We start from the raw sequence: 21,595 nt of genomic DNA, 5'->3' as shown, positions 1-21,595 counted from the left end.
TGCACTACCCAGTTTTTGTTTGAAATACTCCGAAGTATTCCAAGAAAGCCTTCACTCCAAACTACCACCCCACCGGGCCGAGGACTGTACCATAGATCTGGAACCCAATGCACTAGTTCCCTTCGGCAGAATGTTCTCTCTAACACTTACGGAGAAGCTTGTGTTACGTAACTATTTGGACACAAATATGGCGAATGGGCTGATTCAGCCTTCGAAATCCCCTGCGGGGGCTCCCTTATTTTTCATCAAGAAAAGGGATTCCACTGAACTTAGACCCTGTATAGACTACAGAGCCCTAAATAAGGTAACTATCCGAGATCGCTATCCCATGCCATTGGTCTCCGATATCATCGAGGCTGTACAAGGAGCCAGAATTTTTACCAAACTCGACCTCAGAAACGCATACCATCTGCTCAGAATCTCCAAGGGTGACGAATGGAAGACGGCATTCCGCACTCCATTCGGCCTGTACGAGTATAAGGTGATGCCATTTGGACTGGTTAACGCTCCTGCAGTGTTCCAAAGATTTATGGACAGAATGTTTTCCGACATGCTTTCCACTTCTGTCATCGTCTATTTGGATGATATCTTGGTCTACTCCTCAAACTTACAGGAACACATCGTTCATGTCACTCAAGTTCTTGAACGTCTACAGAAAAACGAGCTATTGGTTAAAGCCGAGAAGTGCAAATTTGCGGTAACTTCTGTGCAGTATCTGGGTTACAAGTTATCAGAAGAGGGAATAGACATGGATCAAAGAAAGGTGCAGGCCATTCTTGAATGGCCCGCGCCCACTTCTGTCCGAGAGGTGCAGAGGTTCCTGGGACTCTCAAACTATTACCGAAGGTTCATCCCCAACTTCTCGGAAGTGGTGTACCCCATCACTCGCCTTCTCAAGAAGGAGGCCTTGCCGTTCCGCTGGTCAACCGATACCGAGAACAGTTTCAAGTTGCTCAAACATCTCTTCTGCTCAGCTCCGATACTCCGACACCCGGACCAAACTCAGCCCTTCATCTTGGAGACCGATGCCTCTGCAATTGCCATCGGAGCGGTACTACTTCAGGCTGTCGGTGGAGTGGAACATCCGGTAGCTTACTTATCTAAGACACTCTCACCCAGTCAATTGAATTATTCTGTCCTAGAGAAGGAGCTGTTGGCAATGAAATTGGCTTGCGATGAATGGCGCCATTTGCTCATGGGGGCCCGACATCCCTTCCTTATCAGGACAGACCACAAGAACCTGAAAGCCCTCCAGGAAATGGAGTGTTCTAATTCCAGGCAAGCACGTTGCGCATATCTTTTTTCGCAGTATGATTACCAGATTTCTTACATTCCTGGGTCACTAAACTGTCTAGCAGACGCCCTATCCCGCAAGGACTCCAGCAAGGAAAGGGCTTTGTTATCCACTGAACCTATGTTTCCTCGCAAACCGATATTGGCCCTCGTTAGCTCTTTTCTACAAGAGGTTAAAGCCGCTGTGGTTCAGGAACTTCCCCAATTACCGCTACACTCCGACTCTCATTACCAGGAGAAGGACGGCTGGCTATTCTTCAAGAAACGGCTATATGTTCCGGAAGGAATGCTGCAAAAGAAGATACTGGATTGGTGTCACACTTCTCGCCTTGCAGGTCACCGTGGGGGAATCAACACCCTGGAGCTCATCTCGAGGAATTTTTCCTGGCCCACTGTGAGAAGAGATACCCTGAACTTTGTGAAGACCTGTCCTACTTGTGCTCGGTCTAAATATCCTACAGGGAAACCGTTGGGATTACTCAACCAAGTTGAGATGCCTACTCGCCCCTGGGGGTTGGTTTCTACGGATTTCATTGTAGACCTACCGGTATCCGAATCCTGTACCTGCATCATGGTCACAGTGGATGCGTTCGCCAGGATGGCACACTTCTCTCCTCTTTCTGGTGTTCCTACAGCCACCAGGATGGCTGAGGTGTTTGTACGAGATATTTTCAGACTTCATGGTTTACCTGACAAGATCATCTCTGATCGGGGTAGTCAGTACACCTCGAGATTCTGGACAGCCCTGTGTACCCGATTGGGGATCGAGAGAGCACTCTCTTCAGGATTCCATCCCCAATCCAACGGTATGACGGAACGTCTGAACGCTACTCTCGAACTATATCTGAGATGTTACGTCACTCAGCATCAAGACAATTGGGTTTCTCTACTGCCTACTGCAGAATTCTCGTATAACAATACCAGGCACACTGCCATTGGTCTCTCGCCATTCTTTTGTACTTATGGGGTCCACCCTAAGTCCATTCTTCCTGAGGTTCCAAATTTCACCAACTCCCCAGCGGCCGAAGAAGTATTGGGTCAGATCAAAGATGCCCATGCCACGGCATTGCGGAGCCTAGAGAACAGCAGGAGACGATCAAAGATCGGAGCAGATAAACACCGCAAAGAATGTCCAGACTGGAAGCCAGGCGACAAGGTGTGGTTGTCCACTCGGTTTTTACCCAGATGGACAAGGCCCTCTAAACTCTCCCCTCGCTTTCTGGGTCCCTTTCCCATTCTTCTCAGGATCAATCCTGTGGCTTACCGTCTTCGACTGCCTCCTTCTCTAAATCGCATTCACCCTGTATTTCATTCGTCTCTCTTAAAACCTTTCTATCCTGATTCTCATCACAGACCAGTGCTCAGACACATTCCCTCACAGACACCCAATCAAGCAGAATTTGAGGTCTCCAACATTAGAGACTCTAGGTTCTACCGAGGAAGGTTGGAATACCTTTTGTCCTGGAAGGGTTACCCGGAGTCGGAGGACTCTTGGGAACCTGCTTCTCAGGTGCATGCTCCTCGCTTGCTTGCCAGGTTCCACCGCCTGCATCCGGGGAAACCTGGGGTGGTGCGGACTGGAAGGGGGCATACTGTCACCCGCAGGCGTTCCGACTGGCGGTTTCTTCCGCGCTGGGTTTTGGGACAGAGGTACGGGAGGTACTAGTCCCTCCTTTGTGTCCGTTACTTTTTCCTCCTTGTAGCGCGGGGCCGCTGGGAGTATATCTACTCTCCCGGCCCAGCGGTCCCTGCGTTGCAACTTTCCTTTGGAAGCTCTCGCTCTTCCGGGTTTCTTCGCTCCTGCCTCGCTCTGTCCAGGCTCTAGCCACTCGCGCCCTACAGCAAGTGTTCTTCTTACTTCCCTTCCCTCCAGTTTTCTCTGCTGCCGCCGTGCCTCGGCGGTTTCTGTTTTCTCTATTCTGGCGGCCCCATCCCCGCGGATAGGCGCCGCCCCTTTTCCCTGCGCTTTTCTTTTCTTTATTTATCTCTCTCCTCTCCTACGGTCCTGAACCCCCTTGCAGGCCTTGGTGCTGTGTTACCTTCAGTTACTCTTACGGATCCAGTCTACTGTTCTACTTTTCGGCTGGAACTACGTCTTCCGGGCTACAGACCAGAGGAGTCCAAGGGTTTTTTCCCCATTCGGGGTTTTTTCCCCTATTTCGGCTTGGTTCCGGAAGGGAGGTCCTCGGACAGCTGTTCTCTCCAGCGGTCACGGTGGCCTCCCTCCGTGACAAGCAAGCTCATCGGAAAAAGGAGAAGGATTATCTATTCCGACGGCGTCTGCAGGACCCCGACAGCGATTCCGGCGGTTTAGGTGAGGAGAGTTCGACAGAAGGGGGAGAAAAGGGAGACCAGACACTTAAACTGTCACACTTTCCCGTAGAACAGGTTATTTGGCTGTGTACGCTCTCGGTTGAGGGGCTCCCAGACCTTTTTGTGATTTTTTTAATATGAGGACAGAGAGCGGGAGACAGGACAGAGAGCAGAAAGACAATTCAACTGCCGATGATTGCAGCACCTGGATATGTCACGCTCCACCTTACATATTAGGAATAAACTTGTCATGTGAGGCTACAGCAAGCACAAGATGGCAGCATAGGCATACAGGAGATTACGCTTAGCATATTATGCAAGTGCCAAAAGATATGGGGCTGTATTGACCATATAATGGGCCTTGTCACAATTTTTAAAGCCTCATCTTTATTTATTCAAGTGGGGACTTTCCATTTTACATATACAGTGTAATTCAGCTGCATAGGGTATGTTGCATACAGCTAGGTTTGATCCGACTGGTGTGAGTGCTTGTGTGTTAAACCCCTCTTACACAAAACCCTTTCTTTTAAAAGGTGGTGTAGGGAGAGAGGTTTTGCCCATTTTCCATCCAGGGCAAAGCTGGTGACCATATACAAAAAAGGTAACAAAAGGAACAGTGCACCAGGTATAAGTGGTCCATGTTAAATTTGCGTGGTTTCCTGTGTACATATCACGCGCTGCCTGTTCAATGCCTGTAATACAGTATTTGCTTATACGTAGCGGTGGTGGGACCCTTTCCCTCCTGTACCTCACAATCCTGCTACCCTGATTTCCAACTCTACCCACCTTTGTGGTGCAACCCCTTGGAGGTCCTTGGTGCACTCCTATGCCCATCTCTGGCTTGGCATGCCTACAAAATGTCCCCCAGCTACACTACTCCTACCTGAGCCTTATATCCAGAAATGCACTTAACTTAATACAAACATAGGCCTTTGAGGGAGTGATACCGGTTCCTGTTAACCATATTTTCTACATGGCCATTTTCTTTGTGGGGGTGGTCGATTAAGGGGACGGAATTTAGATAATAAGAAGGACCTAGCCACATAAAATAGCAGGCGGCCTTACAGACAAAATGTGTTTTCGCAGGGTCATTTAAAATCGAAGGTAATGCGTAATAGAATATGGTGGTTACAATAATAATATTAATATCCAGTTTTTATATGGCACTTATTGTCGGACTCGGATTCGAGCTTGCAAAGTGCCAGGGCGGGACTAAAGATATGTATTTGCCAGAAACACGCGATAATGTGGTCAAAGGCCCAAACCGCCATTATATCCCAGGCCACCAAGTTAGGAGGAGGAATGGTTTTCCTCTATCCCAACAATGCTATTATAGTATCTCTCATCTGCTGAAGGTGACTTCAAAGGGGCTGATGTGCAATCAGCTAGTCTAGAGGAATCCTTAGTGGGCCAATGTAGGCTCTGTGTCAGCTACTAAAAAATGTGCATTGCAAGCCAGTCACTCCGAGCATGAAGCTGTGTGGCCCAAAGGGGTCAGAAGAGGAGAAAGGGCGAAGAGAGTGAAGCAGGTTCAACGCTGCGTACGTCAGGTAAAAAGAGGAAAATCATGCCGATTGGCAGGTTTTACACTCGAGAGAAGTGGATGGCCACTTGAAGTATGTTTTCGTATGGGATGTGCACCATTTTGTTTTCAACAGCTCATACTGTCGTTTCAATGAATACCACTAGGTGGCAGCAATCCCCAACAGTTTCGAAGAGGAACAGTCTGAAGCACATTAAGGTTCTTCTAAAATGCAGTAAATCGATGTCACTGAAAAGATACCATGTGCCAGGCAGTTCCTTATCGCCTCTTCTACAAACACCGCGCATTTCTATAGGCCCCAAACACCTTTAGCCAAGTCTACCACATCTCCCTCGAGGCTAGGATGGCAGGCATTAATGAGCTGGCCGTCACAGCGCGAGACATCGCACGCACCTTCGTCAGGACTAATGGGCCTAGTGCCGCCCTTCCATACATTGAGCACGCTGAAAAGACACCCCAAACCCCTTCCCATCTACCTGATGGAACTCTTTAAACATGGCCTTTTTAAACATCATTTATTTTATTTATGGGAATTACGGTGAAAGCAATGCGTGCTTAGCACAGAAATGGTTACAGCACGTTTAACATTCATTTACAGAGCGGAGGATCAGTGTCCTTACATTGGGCAAGAGGAGGCAGGTACTAGGCCTGGTGATGCAAGGGAGGCAGAAACATGAACCAGGGACGAGGACAGTGCAGGGAGTGCTAGGTTTAGGATGATGGGGTGAGGGATAAGTGCTGTGGGGCTGGCAATGAGAGGTCGGGGGAGAGCAGAAAAGGGAGGTGTGGTGGCGTGGCATGCTATGGAAGTGATTCGTCAGAAAGGAGGAGATCTAGGAGGTTAGATAAAGAGATAAAGTCGGAGTAGTGCAGAGAGGGAGAGGAAGATCATTCCACAGTAAGGGAGAGAGGAGGGGAAGAGGGCGGAAACCTGAGTGAGTGAAATGGGCACGAGAGGTGGCAAGGAGGATGAGCCGGGGAGGATCATAGGGAGTGAGAGGGAGAGTGGGATGGGACGGGGCTATAGGTAGGGGGGTGCAAGCCAGTGTATAGTTTGGAAGATGATGAGAATGAGTTTATACTTTGCTTCTGTCTCATAGAAAACCAGCCTAACTAGCGATGGGCTGGGGAGGTGGAGGTGAAACGGGGAACGTTGAAGAGTGTACGGACAGCAAGGTTGAGGATTTTAATGTCCCCGAGTCACAGGCTGACAACCACACTCGAACCTTAAGCAAATTGTGAGCTCCCCCGTGCACAACAAAGGCAACACCCTAGACTTAGTCTTCACATCGTCCCCCTCCATCACCTGTGTAGACCCTATCCCACTTAAATGGTCTTACCACGCCAGGGGCGCAACAAAACCTAAATTTCAGGGGGGCTAACTGGTGATGGGAGGGGCCACTTCAGAAACTGAGTGAGAAAAACTTAGAAAAACTTAGAGGCTCCACCCCCTCTGTTCACTCCCAATCATCATACTCACTCATTCACATGCGCTCCCAGTCCCCCATTCATCATGCACTCCTTCACACACCCTACATAATGCATATATACACTCCTTGCACACACACATACATAATGAGCTAACATGCAACAATGCTTCCCTCACCTCTCTGCTAACAAAAAGCAAGTGTGCACATCAGCCCCCTACCTCGGATGTGAAAGAGCATATATGTTATATGTTGGCTTGCATTCGTAGGGAAGGGCTTGGCTGATGTGTGCATTTGATTTCTGTTAGGCACAGAGGTAAGGGAAGCCTTTCCTGAAACTAGCAGCTTTAAAGTTTAGCTGCATTTGTGCAAGTGAATTCTTCTTCACGAACACAGTCAAACTTTCACACTGCAAGATTCAGGAAAGGCTTCCCTCACCTCTCCACTTAACAAAAAGTAAGTGCACACATGAGCCTCATCCCGGGCAGCACATAGGCAAAATTTCTGGGGGGCAAATGTCGCGAGAGGCACTCAATTCAGAGACTGTGGGGGAGGGGCAAACATACTTGTGTGCGGGCATCTAACTACTTCACGTATTTTAATGAGACTAGTCTAGTGCAGCATCAATGTTCCAAGCGGTTAATTCTCTCCTTCACACCTGAAAGCATGCACTTTGTAAGAATGAGCTTTCTCCTGCTCCCCCAACCCCGATTTCAATCACTCCCGTGGCATGCAAGTACTAATCACACATCATGATTTCAATTGCCTAAAAAAAAAAGAAAAAAAAAAAAAGAAATCGATGCATGTGAATACAGGTGCTAACAATTAAATTCTTTCATTGCAGGCCCTTTGTTAACAGCGAAGCACAGGCGCGTTTAATGCCTATGTCCAGTTCTGTCGGGCCATGTCTCTGTAGGTCAGCCAGGTAAAGTCACCATAGCCCAAAACTTCAGGGGGGGGCTAGAGCACGATAAGCTCAATGGTGTTGCGCCAATGGACCACGTTGGCATCCCATTATCAGTCATCCACTCGACTACGGCTCACAAAGGTCAGGCGAAACGTCCCCTCACTTATTACCGCGCATTCAAGACCTTCCCTGTCAATTACCTGGAAGCAAACTTTGAAGACTTCACCAGAAGGAATGCCTCAGGCCTCCTGGAATTATTCAGCAACTCTGATATGAAACTGGTGGACACTCATACCCCATAAAATCCAGCCAGCCAAAGACCAAACCATCCTCCCCTTGGTACACCCCCAAGCTAGCCTCCAACAAACGTTCAGTCAGAACCCAAGAGAAAATGTGGCACAAAAACCAGAACTCTGGTTAACTCATCAACCTAAAACTTAGGATTCTGATTACCGAGTCCAAAGCTGCTGACGACTACACCACCATTGCAGCAGCCGCCAACAGGAGCAAAGCCCTCTTTGAGTAATAAAGCATTGTACCAAACCCTCACCTGACCCGAGGTACCAGCAACTCAGGAACAATATAATGGAATCAACACATTTAAAAAGAAAAAATAGACAAAATCCAAGAGACCATAAAATCAACCTCTCTCAGCATTAGCATCCTCTGCACCCCAGCACACGCACTGCCACACTGGACCGAATTATCTCCTCCCTTTACCCCAGATCTCCTAAAAATGATTGCCTCCCTCAAACCTACTTCTTACTCTGACAATATCTTTCCGGCCTCCATCATTAAACAATTGATGGGCCCGGTGCTCAATGCTCTCCTCAGCATCATCAATGCCTCCCTTCCTGAAGGATCATTCCTGGACACCCTCAAAACTGATCTCATTTGATCTCTTTTGAAAAAAACAACCCTAGATTCAGACGACCGAGCCAACTACTGGCCCATTATGAAACTTGGTTTATTAACAAAATCTTGGAAAAGGTAGTTGCTACACAACTACTTAACAGAATCTAACAACTCCACCTCCTAAATGACTATCAGTCAGGGTTCTGCCTCAAGTGTAGCATCGGGACAGCCACCATCCAGGTGATGGATGATGCTCTCCAAATCAAGGATAAGGGTGACTCATGCCTCCTCCTCCTCTGTGACGTCTTGGCTGCACTGAACACCATTGTTCACTGCATCCTTCCCTCCATCCTTGCTGACAGGATGGAATTCTCTGGCACTGATCTGAAGGATTTAATCCACCACTCTCAGACTCACAAAATCCTTAGGCTTCACCATTGACAGTAGCCTGTCCTTCCACACACATTGCCTCGAAAGCCCGAATAACCTTGCTCAGAATATGTACTCTTTGAAAAAATCAAACCCTTCATCCCGCTCATAGTACATAGTACAAGGACCATAGTACAGGCCCTTGTGGTCTTGCACATTGATGGGGGAAATGCTCTCCTCACAGGGCTCCTAGCTGTGCACTTGAGTCCCCTAAAATCAGTCCACCACACTGCAGCATGACTTATTACAGGAGCATGGAAATTTGGCCGAGTTTGCCCTATCCTAAGCAAACTCCATTGGCTTCCATACCAGGCCAGGACACTGTGCAAGAATGGATGTATCATCTACAAAGCAGTCACGGGTAGCACACCAGCGTACCAGGGGGCAAAGCTACACATAGCTGGCACATGCTCCTCATGCAGCAAATTGACCAATCGGCTTGAGTCCCATGGCTCTTTCAACACCTGACCAATGACTAATTACAATGGATGCACTTACTGATGCACAGACCTCACAAACCCCATAGTGCTGTTGCTACTGCTAAAGGATGGCAGCTCAAATTCTGGCTACCCACACTCTGTATATAAACACAATAGGGGAATCTGTACAAAGATACCTCTATATTCTAGGGTACTTAATCCTTTCTGTTATCACAAATTGCATTATCACACAAAGCAGAAAACAGAATGGGAGCTTCTCTTGAGCTCATCAATTAGGCAGCCATAAATGCAGAGCCCTAACACTCTCCCTACTCAGACGAAATATTCTTTCCCTTAATGGTGCTGCTGCCCCTAGAGAGCGCTGTAGCACCGACTGAGAAAGGGGATAGATGAAAAACGTGCCCTATCCCTACAGTCAATGGAACGGTTTTAAGACAGAGTATCTAAAAATAGTTCTCTCTTTTCAAACCCCAACGTGGATAGAAAAACTAAAAACAATTGTATATATAGCAATATTTGGAATTAGTACGCCAAAACCGCAAACTGTGGTCAGCCAGGCAGTTCGCGTGGGACTAGACGTCACAGACTGGACAATTTATTTGCCCTCCGCGAAGTATGCCTTACTGTCCCAAGTGTAATATGATAAAACACTTAAGAATATAAATAACACTCTCAATTTTTTGTTCTACTCCTGCACGTTACTTCTCTACTTTGGAACACACACTACAGTAAGTTTCTTTGAGAGATTGCCTAAAATTATCAAGATAATTGATTAAAATGTCCAACAGCTCGAGTCTATTATGTTTCGCCCTTAGTCAGGAGACATCCAAAAGTCAGGTCGACCGGTTTCAATGATATTCTCTTTCGTACATCATCTTCCTCAGGACCAGTTATTTCTTTTGATAAGATTCAATTTGTGCACCCATCAGAACGGTAACATCAGGACCTTCTGTGAGGCAGACAAAGAAATAGTCAGAGTGACTTCTCCCATGCAATAAACAGAGTGTACAGCATTTACATACTCTCACTGTATATAGCACCATTGCTTTAGTAGTATTCAATTAATGGGGGTCATCTCAATGACAGTGTGAACAGGCTACTACCCCTCTCTCCCCGCCTATATAGGACATATGACATTTGTAATTCAATTGATCGTACCTGTCTTTTTTCCTGTTTATATTTTGCTGTTGTACATCCAACTTCAACATTTGGCCTGTTCTATTAGCCTGGTCTTATGCACCATTACTGATGCTTATCCTGTAACGACAAACAGTTGTACATTTTACTCCCTACATTTGTTCTGTTCACTTTTAGTTGATCGTATTAGCAACCATTGCCTAAAATAAATCAACATATTCTCATGGTTACCTAGATGGAATCTGGTTACCACGCTTGGGGGCTGATTGGATCAGCCATGTAGATCCCGTGTTGAATTTCTTATCTGGGACAGGTCTGTTAAAGAAGGAAAAGAACAGGAAAACCCTGTTAATTACCATTGTTCAGTTGTTTAAGCTGCCTACTCATATCACGGCAAAACATATTTTTATTTTGCCAATTATCTTTTTTGCTAATTTGCTAGTAACCTAATGTACTAGATATGTATCTTAGTTCGTACAATATCGCCCGTGACATCGGGTCAATATTCTCCCAAGCCAAATGCGGTCGTGTTGCCGGAACCCCTCCCGAGAGCCAGATTTACTTGTTTCATCTCCCGGTATCCGCCACACATCCCACGCAGGTTCAAAGTTTTCTCGCAGCGTGCTGTTTGTTCTAACGAGCGCGTGTGTTATGCGCGTGTAGTATTCTTCGGCTTCGGCTTCCTAGCGGCCATATGTGCTGTACGCTGTTAGGCTAGTAGCCATTTTGGGATGGATTGAAACATCCTCTACAAGCCGCCATGTTTAAGTGGGCAACGTGGCGGAGTCTAATGTACTCTAGGCGTCTGTGCTGGTAAATTGCGGCCATTTAGAGATCGGTTGAATGATCCTCTGCATGCTGCCATGTTTGAGCAAGAAAAACAGTGTAATCTATGGAGATGACCCAAACAGTATACTATCTACGTAAATAAGTACCACCTCCATTTTGTCCACTTCTTTATAACGACTTGATGTTTATAAATGATTGTATTAATAACGCTATATATTACATCAGAATACCGATGTATATTGTAATATTGTCCTAAATCAATTGGATTGCGTGGATCCATTTTTTGATTATGCCTGTCATGATTATAAATCTGTGGCTATGATGGTATCACGGGTCTCGTGTTCTTTGTCCGCATATATGGATAGGGCCACCCAATTTACTACCGCTGGGTGTTCCTCCCCAACCCATTGCCAGAGAAACAAGCAACTGAGGCTTATTTCCAGTTATTTAATTAATGCCAAACTGTTCCATTGGATCTCTTCATTGAGGCCCTGCTCTACTGTATTTAAGCGGAAGATCCATTGTTGTTCTTTCTTCAAGAGAATATCATGAAAATTGCCGCCCCTCCGGGGTAGGCATACCTTTTCCAGTATAGTCCACTTAAAGTCTTCCCCTGTATGTTGTTGTGATACAAAGTGGCTGACTAATGGTGCTGTCATTTTTCTAGTCCTCAAACAGGACTTATGTTCAATCAATCGCGTTTTTACTGGACGTGCTGTCATCCCAATGTATCTCAGGTTACACGGGCAAGTAATGAGGTATATAACCCCTTTGCTGTTACAGTTTGTCAGGTGTCTCTGTATCCACGGTGTCTTCCACCCGATATCGATAGATTTACTTCTTGTAGTCTGCTTACACATTACAAATGCCCCGGCTAGTGGTATCCCAGAGAGTGGTATGATCTATATTGTCCTTCAGCTCTACCAGTGTGTGCAGTAATTTATCCCGAATATTCATTCTCCGTTTAATAGCAAACAAAGGATAATCCAATTCAGTTGCACCCGTATTCAAAATCGGCCACAGTTTTTGTATCTCTCTCTTGAGACTGTTGAAGATAGGGGAATAACTTAATACCGCTGTAATTGTATCTCCTTGGGTTTTCCCAATTCTCCAAGGAGAATTGTAAAAGACACCCAGAAACGTGCCAAAAATATACCACGTGTAATTACATTACAACAGCATGAAAGGAAAACCCAAGGAGATACAATTACAGCGGTACAAAATGATATCTGTTTTTAGAGTTAAGGTATATTTTTACTCAATCCCCATTCGCAATAGTAACTCTTTTTTGAGAGTAAACTATTCCAGCATCAAAATCTTATCTTGGGCCCTGGACAGAGGTGCACCTATCACCTGCATGATTCAATCTCCTCCAAATAAATCTAATGTCTAGCAGAGGGTGTCTTTGAAATGTATTTCATCCTTTGCACTGCCCAATACTGACACCCAGGCGGCTACTTCTAAAGTGAAAGGCTGGACCTTTCATATGTTGGCATCAGAGCAACAAAGGAGGCAAATGGGGGGTGGTCTTATATGTATTCCCAGATTTCAATGGAGTGAAATGAGAAACTGGAAAGAAAAATGATGTGGCAAAGAGAACATGCCATGCCAATGGCTGACCCATGCCGAGACCTAAAGGCGAGGAGGGAATGACTGTTTAAGGGTAATGCATAATGCCCAGGGGCCCGGGACCAAATAACCCGGGGCGGAGGGAAGGAGCCAGGGTTTATGTAATGTCACGTGTGATGTCTGGGGATGGAGCCCAGGTTAGATTTGAGCATGGCCAAACGAGGGGGTGTCATTCAAAATAACTCCCAACATCGAGCATAGTCACGGCTGGCACATCACAACCTCTAACCGTATCTCGCTAACATGCATGTGTACTGGCAACCTACTGACAATGTGTACTACCAGGCAGCCACAGCATGCACCTCCCTACTACACAGAGACCGGTGCCTGCAGTGGACAACAATCCCCGCACATCTTTCCAGCCGGGTTGGTCTCATGACTGGAGTACAGATCTCCCCCATTCCAGTGGCTCCCCCACAATATCCATGGTTGGGTCCATTTTCCAGCCAAAAATAGGGTCACTATATACCATGCGATTCATTGGCGGGTGGAGTAGAATTGTACGTGCCTTGATGGCCCTGCCTTTCAACCATTCATGACATTTACAACAACCGGGCATACAAAACACTTCACCAGAGAGGAGGGGTCCTTTCACTTCCGGGGCACGGCTACACGTGCAGCGTTTAGGTCCTTGAAAGGGAATTTTTCTTTACAGAGTTAGTTTCCTTCGGCAATGGGTAATTCGTTCCACCTACAAGTCGCGGGAATATCAACGAACACCTGGCGGGTAGGAGCTTCGCCTTCAGCATAGGCACTGTGATAGGGGAATGAGAACGCGCGTGCAGCCCTCACCGGCCTGCGGGCCGTTACTGCGCCAGGGATTCACAGAGTGATACATAGCGGGCAAGGAAAGGATCAGGGGACTAGCCTTGCAGAGCAAATGTCCTCAGGCTTTCATGCGGTTGTGGCAAGTATGCAGGCACCACGGCCTTGCGCAGACATCTACTGCGCACTCCAGGCATCACCACCATGCTGGTACACAGCACCTGAGCGCACACGCGCATGCCAACATGCACAGAAATAGTTTCAGCAGCTTTCGCAGGTGTTGCTGTTGCAGCAAACACAATCCACAGAACTGAATGGCATGGGGTGTTGCAGTGCATACAAAAGCGACGCGTCTGGATTGGGTTTACCCCAACATTTCGAAGAAAGGGTGTGCATTCGATCTGGTATCAAAATCCAAGCCCATAATACCTAACATGGGGTGTCTGCTGCATACATTAAATGGCCAATGGGGGGAAACAAATAAAATCCCCAGAAATCGAATGCGAACATATGGGCTTTGTAATTTTGTAATTCGAGTTTTGGGGCTCGGTTTTATAACGTAGATCCTCTGGATTCACCACATGCATGCCCTGAACGGCCCGACAACGCAAGATTGCGCAAATGTATGAGGAATGCCGTTAAATAGCCCCACAGTTGCTTTAGTTATTGGTGGGTATATTTCATGAGCCCCTTTCATCATCTTGGAATAAGCCTCTGTGTATCTGTGACAATATATATATATATATATATACACACACACAGACATAGTCTAGGCAGAGTACACCCAAGGAAAGGAGCTTATTACAGGCAGCCGCGCGCTGCTCTGGCCCTACCTTACACAGTAGCCCAGTTTGGGCTATCCCACAGGGCACATATCGAAGCTGTGCAGTTATGGGTGACTGTGGGGTATTAGAACTGCCTTGTGCTGTGCTTCAGGGCACTATACAATAGCTTCACAGTGAGGGGTGATTGTGGGGTGTTTGTAGGGTTCAATGCTTTTGTGTCCTATACCCTAATGCACATACTGTAGCTGCATAGTTATGGGCAGGCGGGTGGTATTTGTACTGCCATAGGGCTCTGGATATCATACCATTGGGCACTCCTTTACAATACTTACCTTCATTTCTTAATCATTATTAGATTGTATCCATCTGTACCCTGGGAGGGGCTCCCTTATGCCCAGGACTGGCTGCCATGACATATCTCGCTGTCATCTGAGTAACCCAATCCTGATCGCTTTCCAGGCCCCTTTTATTATCCCCACACCTCTGCACTCCTCAGCGTAATGTCTGGTCATCCCTGGGGGCACAATACACCTACTTTAACGAGCCAGGTGCTCTGATACCACCATGGGAGTGATTTGGCACAGTATAAAAGCTTCATATCATAACAAGTCACAGAACAGAGGCCCATGGGCTGATGTAAGCGATGTAGAGAACCACAAATAGGGCCTCATTACAAGGTTGCCAGTCCGGTAACAACGGTACCGGTAAGCTTGTCGGTACGGTTGTTACCGGACCGACAAACTACGAGGTATGCTCGCGGGTGCCTTTTCACCCGCCAGGTCTGACCTGGCAGGCTGACCCGCACCCACGAGCAGACCATGTCGAATGCACTGGCACCATGCACGAATGGTGCCGGTACATCCGGCCTCCCCATTCCCATTGAGCAATATGGGGCTCGAATGGGGAGGATTTTTTTCCGGCGCCTAGGAATGGTCCGACGGGGCTGTAATGCTCCAGTAATTGCCCATTCCCGGGCGCCGGCAAAAAAAATGTCTCAGGCGGCAGCCGTGCCGGTTTTACCTGCATTTTACCAGCGTGCGAGGTACCCTACTGAATTTAGCAGTAAAAACAAATCTTTCTCTGGCCCAGATCAAGAAATCAATGAAGACCTTCCTTTTGGATGAAGACAGAGACTAATTTGCATGATATTTGTATCAGCTTCCATCTATTTTGTTTATTGTTGTTAGTTAAGTCAGTGCCCGAGGCCTTTGGGTATAAGGCGCTAAATAAGAAATACATAGAATAGAACAGAATCAGCAAAGAAATTGTTGTTTTTACGCACAAGCAAAAAAATGCTATGTTGAAATTTTGTAATTGTAGTTGGTTATTTATAACGCGCTTAATACCCACAGGCTTCTAAGCACAGATCTGGGGATCGAACCTGTGTTTCTTCATGTCGTTTTTCTTCTAAGGCGAGCGTGTTGCCCCTCAGCTATCTTCCCGAGGCAAGAATAAAGAACCAAACCAGAGCAGCAGTGGCAGCCTCTTGAGTCATAACCAATCTCAGTTGGGGTCTAAGCGTCCTACAGCGAGCCAGCAGGTCGAATCTTTCAAACAGCAGTCTCGTGGTGCCTATCTCTGCTAACGAAGAACAGAGCAGTCAGGCCAACCTGCAGGCCACTTGATAGATATGCAGGATGAGGGCGACAGACATGGTTAGACCCTGTGATATGCTGGGAACATGTTAGGAACAGGAAGGTAGCAGCAGGATGACCCATAGTAATAGGAACTAAGAGTCAAATTAAAATAGAACAGTAGGCTCATTGTGTGATGAGATAAAACAGCCACTAGGTGTACGGGTAGCGTAAGAGAGAAATCACCTTAAACTCGTAGGACTCCTCGATGACAACCTCCATCTTTGAGTGCTCCCCAAGAATCGGCTTGCCCATCTCTGCGATTCTCTTGGCCTCCTCCTCCTCCGCGGACAGCTTCTTATCGTCTTCATCTGAGTGAGAGAGCACAGGTCAGTTTATCAACAGGTGGCTGGCCCAGCAACTTTTGGACCCGAGGGGTCTGTTCAACACACGGAGCCTGTTTTATACAAAGGTGAAACAAGGTTATTAACTAATAGGTGTAAACCTGTTGATTGCATTTGAGTTACTCATCATTTGTATTTTGACAGACATTGCGTAAATGCTAATTGACTCAACAACTTTGGCAAAAAGGCAACCTTGAATAAATGATCCCTTGGTGTTTGACAAAACCAACACCAGCCATCAGTGTGAGTGCTCTTCATGACACTGGCTGACAAAGCACTATTTCTTTAACTTTTTCATGATATAATCTCCCCTTTTATCTGTTTTGATGTGGCACTGCCCATCACCAATGAACGTGACTTATTTGCATTTTGCCAAAAGGGTTCAATGACAAAACGATTATACCTAATGTGCATGTTGCCCGCATACTCCAACTCTCCTTCTGTTCTCATCCTCCTGGATTTGTCATCTGCCTTTCACACGGTCAATCATGTCACCCTCATAAAGCGGCTTCATGACATCCTTGGTATCATGATGCTTCCTGTCTAATCATCCCTCCCAGGTGCAACTGGGTTCTTTCCTCTCCTCCATCTCACTCTCTACCAGTGGTGTACCTCATGGCTCTATCCTATCGCTGTGGCTCTTGAACATCTACCTTGCCCCTCTGGCCCACCTGATCTCCTCCTTCTCTCCTCATTTCCAGTGTAATGATGGTGTCACTCAGTTCTCCATCAAGCTTCCCTCTTCTAGCTCCTCTTCCTCCTCTCAAATTCCTGAATGCCTGACTGCTATTCAGGCATGGTGCACAGCTAATGATCTCTGTCTTAATGCCAGTTAGACCGAGATCCCTCTCATTGAGACCCCTGCTCCCCCACTCCCCTCCCACTCTCTGGCTGCCCTCCTGTGAGGCAAAAAACCTTTGTGTCATCTTTGACTCCTCTCTCTCCTTCACTCCTCACATCACGGACCTTGCCAAGAAGTCCCACTTTCAGCTTCACCTCCTCAGAGGCATTCTCTCTTTCCTCACCTTCACCCAGAAACTCAATGTCCCCAAAGCTCTTGTTAGGATATAATATTAATATGCATTTTTCTTAGCCCTAAGCTAATCCCTTTTTGCAATCAAAACCCTGTTCTTTTAGCAATGTTAAAAAAAGGAGTTGCATTTGTCAGCTTCACTGAGTAAATCAAAATGGAAATGTGTTTGTGGCTTTTTCTGTCAGTCATTATAAGAATGTGTTTTGACAGAAAAAGACTGGGTCCATGTAGGGCATGCTTTAGCCGCCTGGCCATCACTGATAAACTCAGGTGGAATATTATTAAAATAAGGCCTTCACATTCAGCAACGTGAGAAAAGCTGTTTCAATATAGTTTCATTCTCTTAGCTAAATGTTATGTAAATGCTGACCGCACTAAGTACAGACTAGTTACACACTGAGTCATAATGATCAGCCCTTCCATTCTTATTAAAATCACGAAAGGTATCTTTTAAAGGTTGTGCAAATAGGGTGACCATTGTTGGAATGAAGGGCGGGCGGGTTCTGTGTTTAACATAACATATGTCACTGACCATGAACTGGTGGATAGTATGTGAATGAGCCATAAGCAAAGTAAAGACTCTTGACATAGCAAGAACATCTGGCGAATATGCAATATTGTCCTGCCCTCTTGGGATTAGGTGAATTATTGTCTAGTAGTTTAAACATATTTGCCTTATTATCTTTTACAAATGAATAACAAATGACCTATGTTGATGCAGGCTCATTTTTGTATAAAATGCGATGTGGTGAACCATTCAGGCACTTCACTTCTCCACTGTCCATGAAATAGTGGTCGTGGATGAACCTGAAGTCTGCTTGAGTGCATTATATGTGTGTATTAAAGTTTTGCCTTGCAATCTTGAAACTCTGTGTCAGATGTTCTATTTTGTTAGAATTTTAGTGCTTAGAAGTCTCACTCTGGTCCTCTCTATGCTTGACTACTGCAATAGCCTCTTCCTCAATCTGCCTCTGTCATCTCTTCGTCCCCTTCAACTAATTCAGAATAGGACTGCAAGAGTTATCCTTGACCTTAAGCCCAGGGACTGCATCTCTCAGCCCTTAAATCTGTCCATTGTTTCCCTGCGGCTGCAAGGATCAAATTCAAGACCATCTGCATCATCCACAAGGCCTTCTGGGGCCTTGTACCCCGATATAGCCAACTCTCTCTCCCTAAGCACCTCCCTGCTTGAGCCTTTGGGTTCTCTAGCTCTAACTCTTGGCAGACTAGTCGTTTTTCCAAGCAGAGAGTGTGGGGTCGATCTCTCTCTTCGGCTGGTGCCTCCCTGTGGAATGGCCTCCTTGTCTCTCTCAGACTTGAGCCGCATCTCCTTAAGTTCCACAAACTTCTCAAGACCCCGCTCTTCTCTACCTCCTTCCCTCTCCCCTGCTAACACCACATCTGCTGCTGCGACTGGTGGCCTGGTCACTTATGAGTCAAACAGAGCACCAGACTCTCCCTGACCAGTCTTACAAGCACACCCCTAACCCTCACTGCCCTTCTGGCCCCCCTCCCTAACTAGCCTGGTGGGACAGACATCCTTCCTGAGCATGGTCCAGCCCCATCCTCACACTTAGATAGCGGTCCACTCCAGGGATCGCCTGGCACTTACCCCTCCCCAGGGCCCCCCAGCACTTGCCTCTCCTGGGCCTTTCCTCCTTCTTCCCCTCCCCTTATTTTAAGCACCCGCTTTTATCCCCCAACCCTGACCATCTCTCCCCCTCCCTGGCTCCCCTCCACCACTCCCCCCGCACTTCATATTACTGCACTTGCACAATCCGAATGTCACAAGTCCTAGTAGGACCGTTATTGTTTTTTATACCCACTGCTCCTCCCCCTTTTTTACCTTGTGTGTAAGGAACTCATGGCAATAGTAAAGACAGACACACGTGATCACAATTCAAGGGAGTTTGTTAAACTGTTTATGCGGGTTGGAAATAATCTAAGCCTAAATCTAAGATGGGAGCAAGCTACGACCATCAAATAACAATAAGGCAGTCCTAGCGGTGTCTTATCAAATAAAAGGGCCTATACTAAGAAAAAACATTTTACTAATCCTTACGCTAAATACAAAGAGTGTGGGATAGGGTTCATAGGAAAGAAAGAAGTGTTCACAAATAATAAGTCAGGATGCGGCAGTTGGGTCTCCCTTCCCCACGTTTTGAGCACGGGACAAGGTAGGGCTCTGGAGCAAAGCATTCGAACGAGCGATCCCCGCAGGAGCTAATAATTACGTTCTCAGCTTGTCAGGGCATTCAGTGGTTAAGTCTCTTTTCTACACAAAACAAATCTCTTGCCTCCGAGGACCTGATGTCTTCAATAAAATAACAAACAGAAGGTCCATTCAGCTTGCACGTTGGGTGAGGCCTTTTCACCCTTGGATCCCCCTCGTTTGGGCTCAGATCCACAAGAAACTTTCAATCGGTATCAGGCCCCTCAGTCATCAAGCTTCTCCCTTCTGAGGGTCTGATGAGCTCTCAAAATATTTATAGAAAAAGTCAACACTGGTTCCAAAGTTCCTCTTTGATTGTCTTTACTTGCGTTTGGGTGATAGTTCTTCACCCCTGTGTTCCCCCTCATTCGGGCTCAGATCCCTCTCTGGTTCCAAAATTCCTCTTTGATTGTCTTTACTTGTGTTTGGATGATAGTTCTTCACCCCTAGGTTCCCCCTCATTCGGGCTCAGATCCCTCTTGATTGTTAGCCTCCCTCAGCCGGGTTCACTATGGCTTTCAACACAATCTTCATCTGTACCATTCACAAATCTTAATGTCTTTTTAAACAGTTCACTGGGGACATCCCTCGGTCGGGTTCATGCTCGTCAACACACTGTTAATCGGGACTTCAGACTTCGCCCCTGGTTGGCATCCCTATGTTGTGATCACTCTTGCCAACTTTTACGATGCAGGATTCGCTTCCCTTAGTTTTTACAATCATCTGTGACCTTGTATGACCACTTTGACCCCCTTCTCGCCTTCCTCCCAAGGCTTTCTGGTTACGGTAGTTCAACAACAGGGTAATCGCCCAAAGTTTCTCAAGTGCGCACCCACATGGAGCTTGAATATGCTATGCTGGCTATCCCCTTACGTATCAATAGTTATTTGTTCTTTCATTAATAAGCAGCTTGCTACTTTCGTTCAACACAGTTTGGTTTCGTATCGGCTCTCCCCTCGACTCACCGGCTGTGATGAACTGCTTGGCTTTCTTGTCTGTGAAGTCAAGATCGGTACCCCTGGGCCATGGTCTCTCCCCGGCTTAGCTGTCAGCAGAGGAGGCGCCCATGTACCGTTGACATCTACTGCAACACACACAGGTTATTGTTTGCAGTCTTACGATTCCTTCTCTGGAGGTTTCACTGGCCTCTGTCGATAAGGGCAAGGACACTTCTCTCCTAGGTATCCTCTTGATTTGCGCTGTCTTTCTCCTCCTTTTATACCACCGTACTTAGTTAGATCTCTCGTCGTGCGGTCTTCCTTGCTCGTTTTGTGCTCTCGTGCTCCGTCCTTTCATCCATGTGGGGAAGGGAAAGGGCCGTCAGGTGTGTGTGTGATTCAGGTAATTGCCTGACCTTGCCTGACCCCAGTGTTGGTACATGTCAGAGAAGCAGCGTTAGTGTTAGTCCGTTGTGGTGTGTTCGTGTCAGACAAAGGGAGAGGTAGAGTTTCTGCGTGATAGGATGGGGGGATGTAATTATAAGAAGGGCAAATATATTATTCGTCCTAGGTGGGTAGGTGATTTCGGAAGAGTACATTTCGTAGGGCTTGTGAAATTAATAGGAGGGATTATGGGAACAGTAGTGTTTTGTTAATGCTAACTGGGAGTTTGGAAAATATGAACCAGAGGGATGTGGAAAAGAATGTCAGGGAGTGTTTGGGTAGGATGCAGGAAAACAGGGATTTTGGGAGATATGATTTTTGGGTGCAACCAGATTTGGGATCTTAGGGGATTGTATATATATATGGCACGGTCGCTGGGTCTGGGCAGGAGAGATTAGGTGGGGGGAAGGGAGGCAGATGTAGTACGGCCTACAAAGATCTCAGGGATCTCACTCTCCTCTCCTTCTTCCTCTGTATAGTACTGTGTCTCACCTGGGGCATTTACCTGAGCACAAACCCGTGTTCCCCTACTTAAGTGATCCTTCGCCACTCGTCTACCCCAAGGGTTGGAAAAAGCAAGGGCCAGTTCGTCCCTGGCCACCTGAATAAGGCATTCCCAGGATCTACTCGGGAGAATCCCCTCAGGTTTCTCACAGGTGCCTGGAAACAATTTTTGCG

At 46.8% G+C, this 21,595-nt stretch overlaps 1 protein-coding gene across 5 annotated transcripts in view; it reads right to left on the bottom strand.

Annotated features, from left to right (window-relative positions):
- Nucleotides 1-21,595, bottom strand: part of LOC138566730 (sodium/calcium exchanger 2-like) — a 1,535,489-nt gene that overhangs the window by 90,730 nt on the left and 1,423,164 nt on the right. For all 5 annotated transcript variants that reach the window (XM_069644348.1, XM_069644345.1, XM_069644344.1 and 2 more), the window contains one exon: nt 16,133-16,257. In XM_069644348.1, the coding sequence (XP_069500449.1) occupies nt 16,133-16,257 (125 nt within the window). The remainder of the gene's footprint in view (nt 1-16,132; nt 16,258-21,595) is intronic.

This window comes from Ambystoma mexicanum, chromosome 2p (genome assembly GCF_040938575.1).
Source record: "Ambystoma mexicanum isolate Mex_15411 chromosome 2p, UKY_AmexF1_1, whole genome shotgun sequence".
NCBI lineage: Eukaryota > Metazoa > Chordata > Amphibia > Caudata > Ambystomatidae > Ambystoma > Ambystoma mexicanum.
The sequence above is the reverse complement of the archived record's forward strand: the minus strand, read 5'-3'. Positions and strand labels throughout refer to the sequence as shown.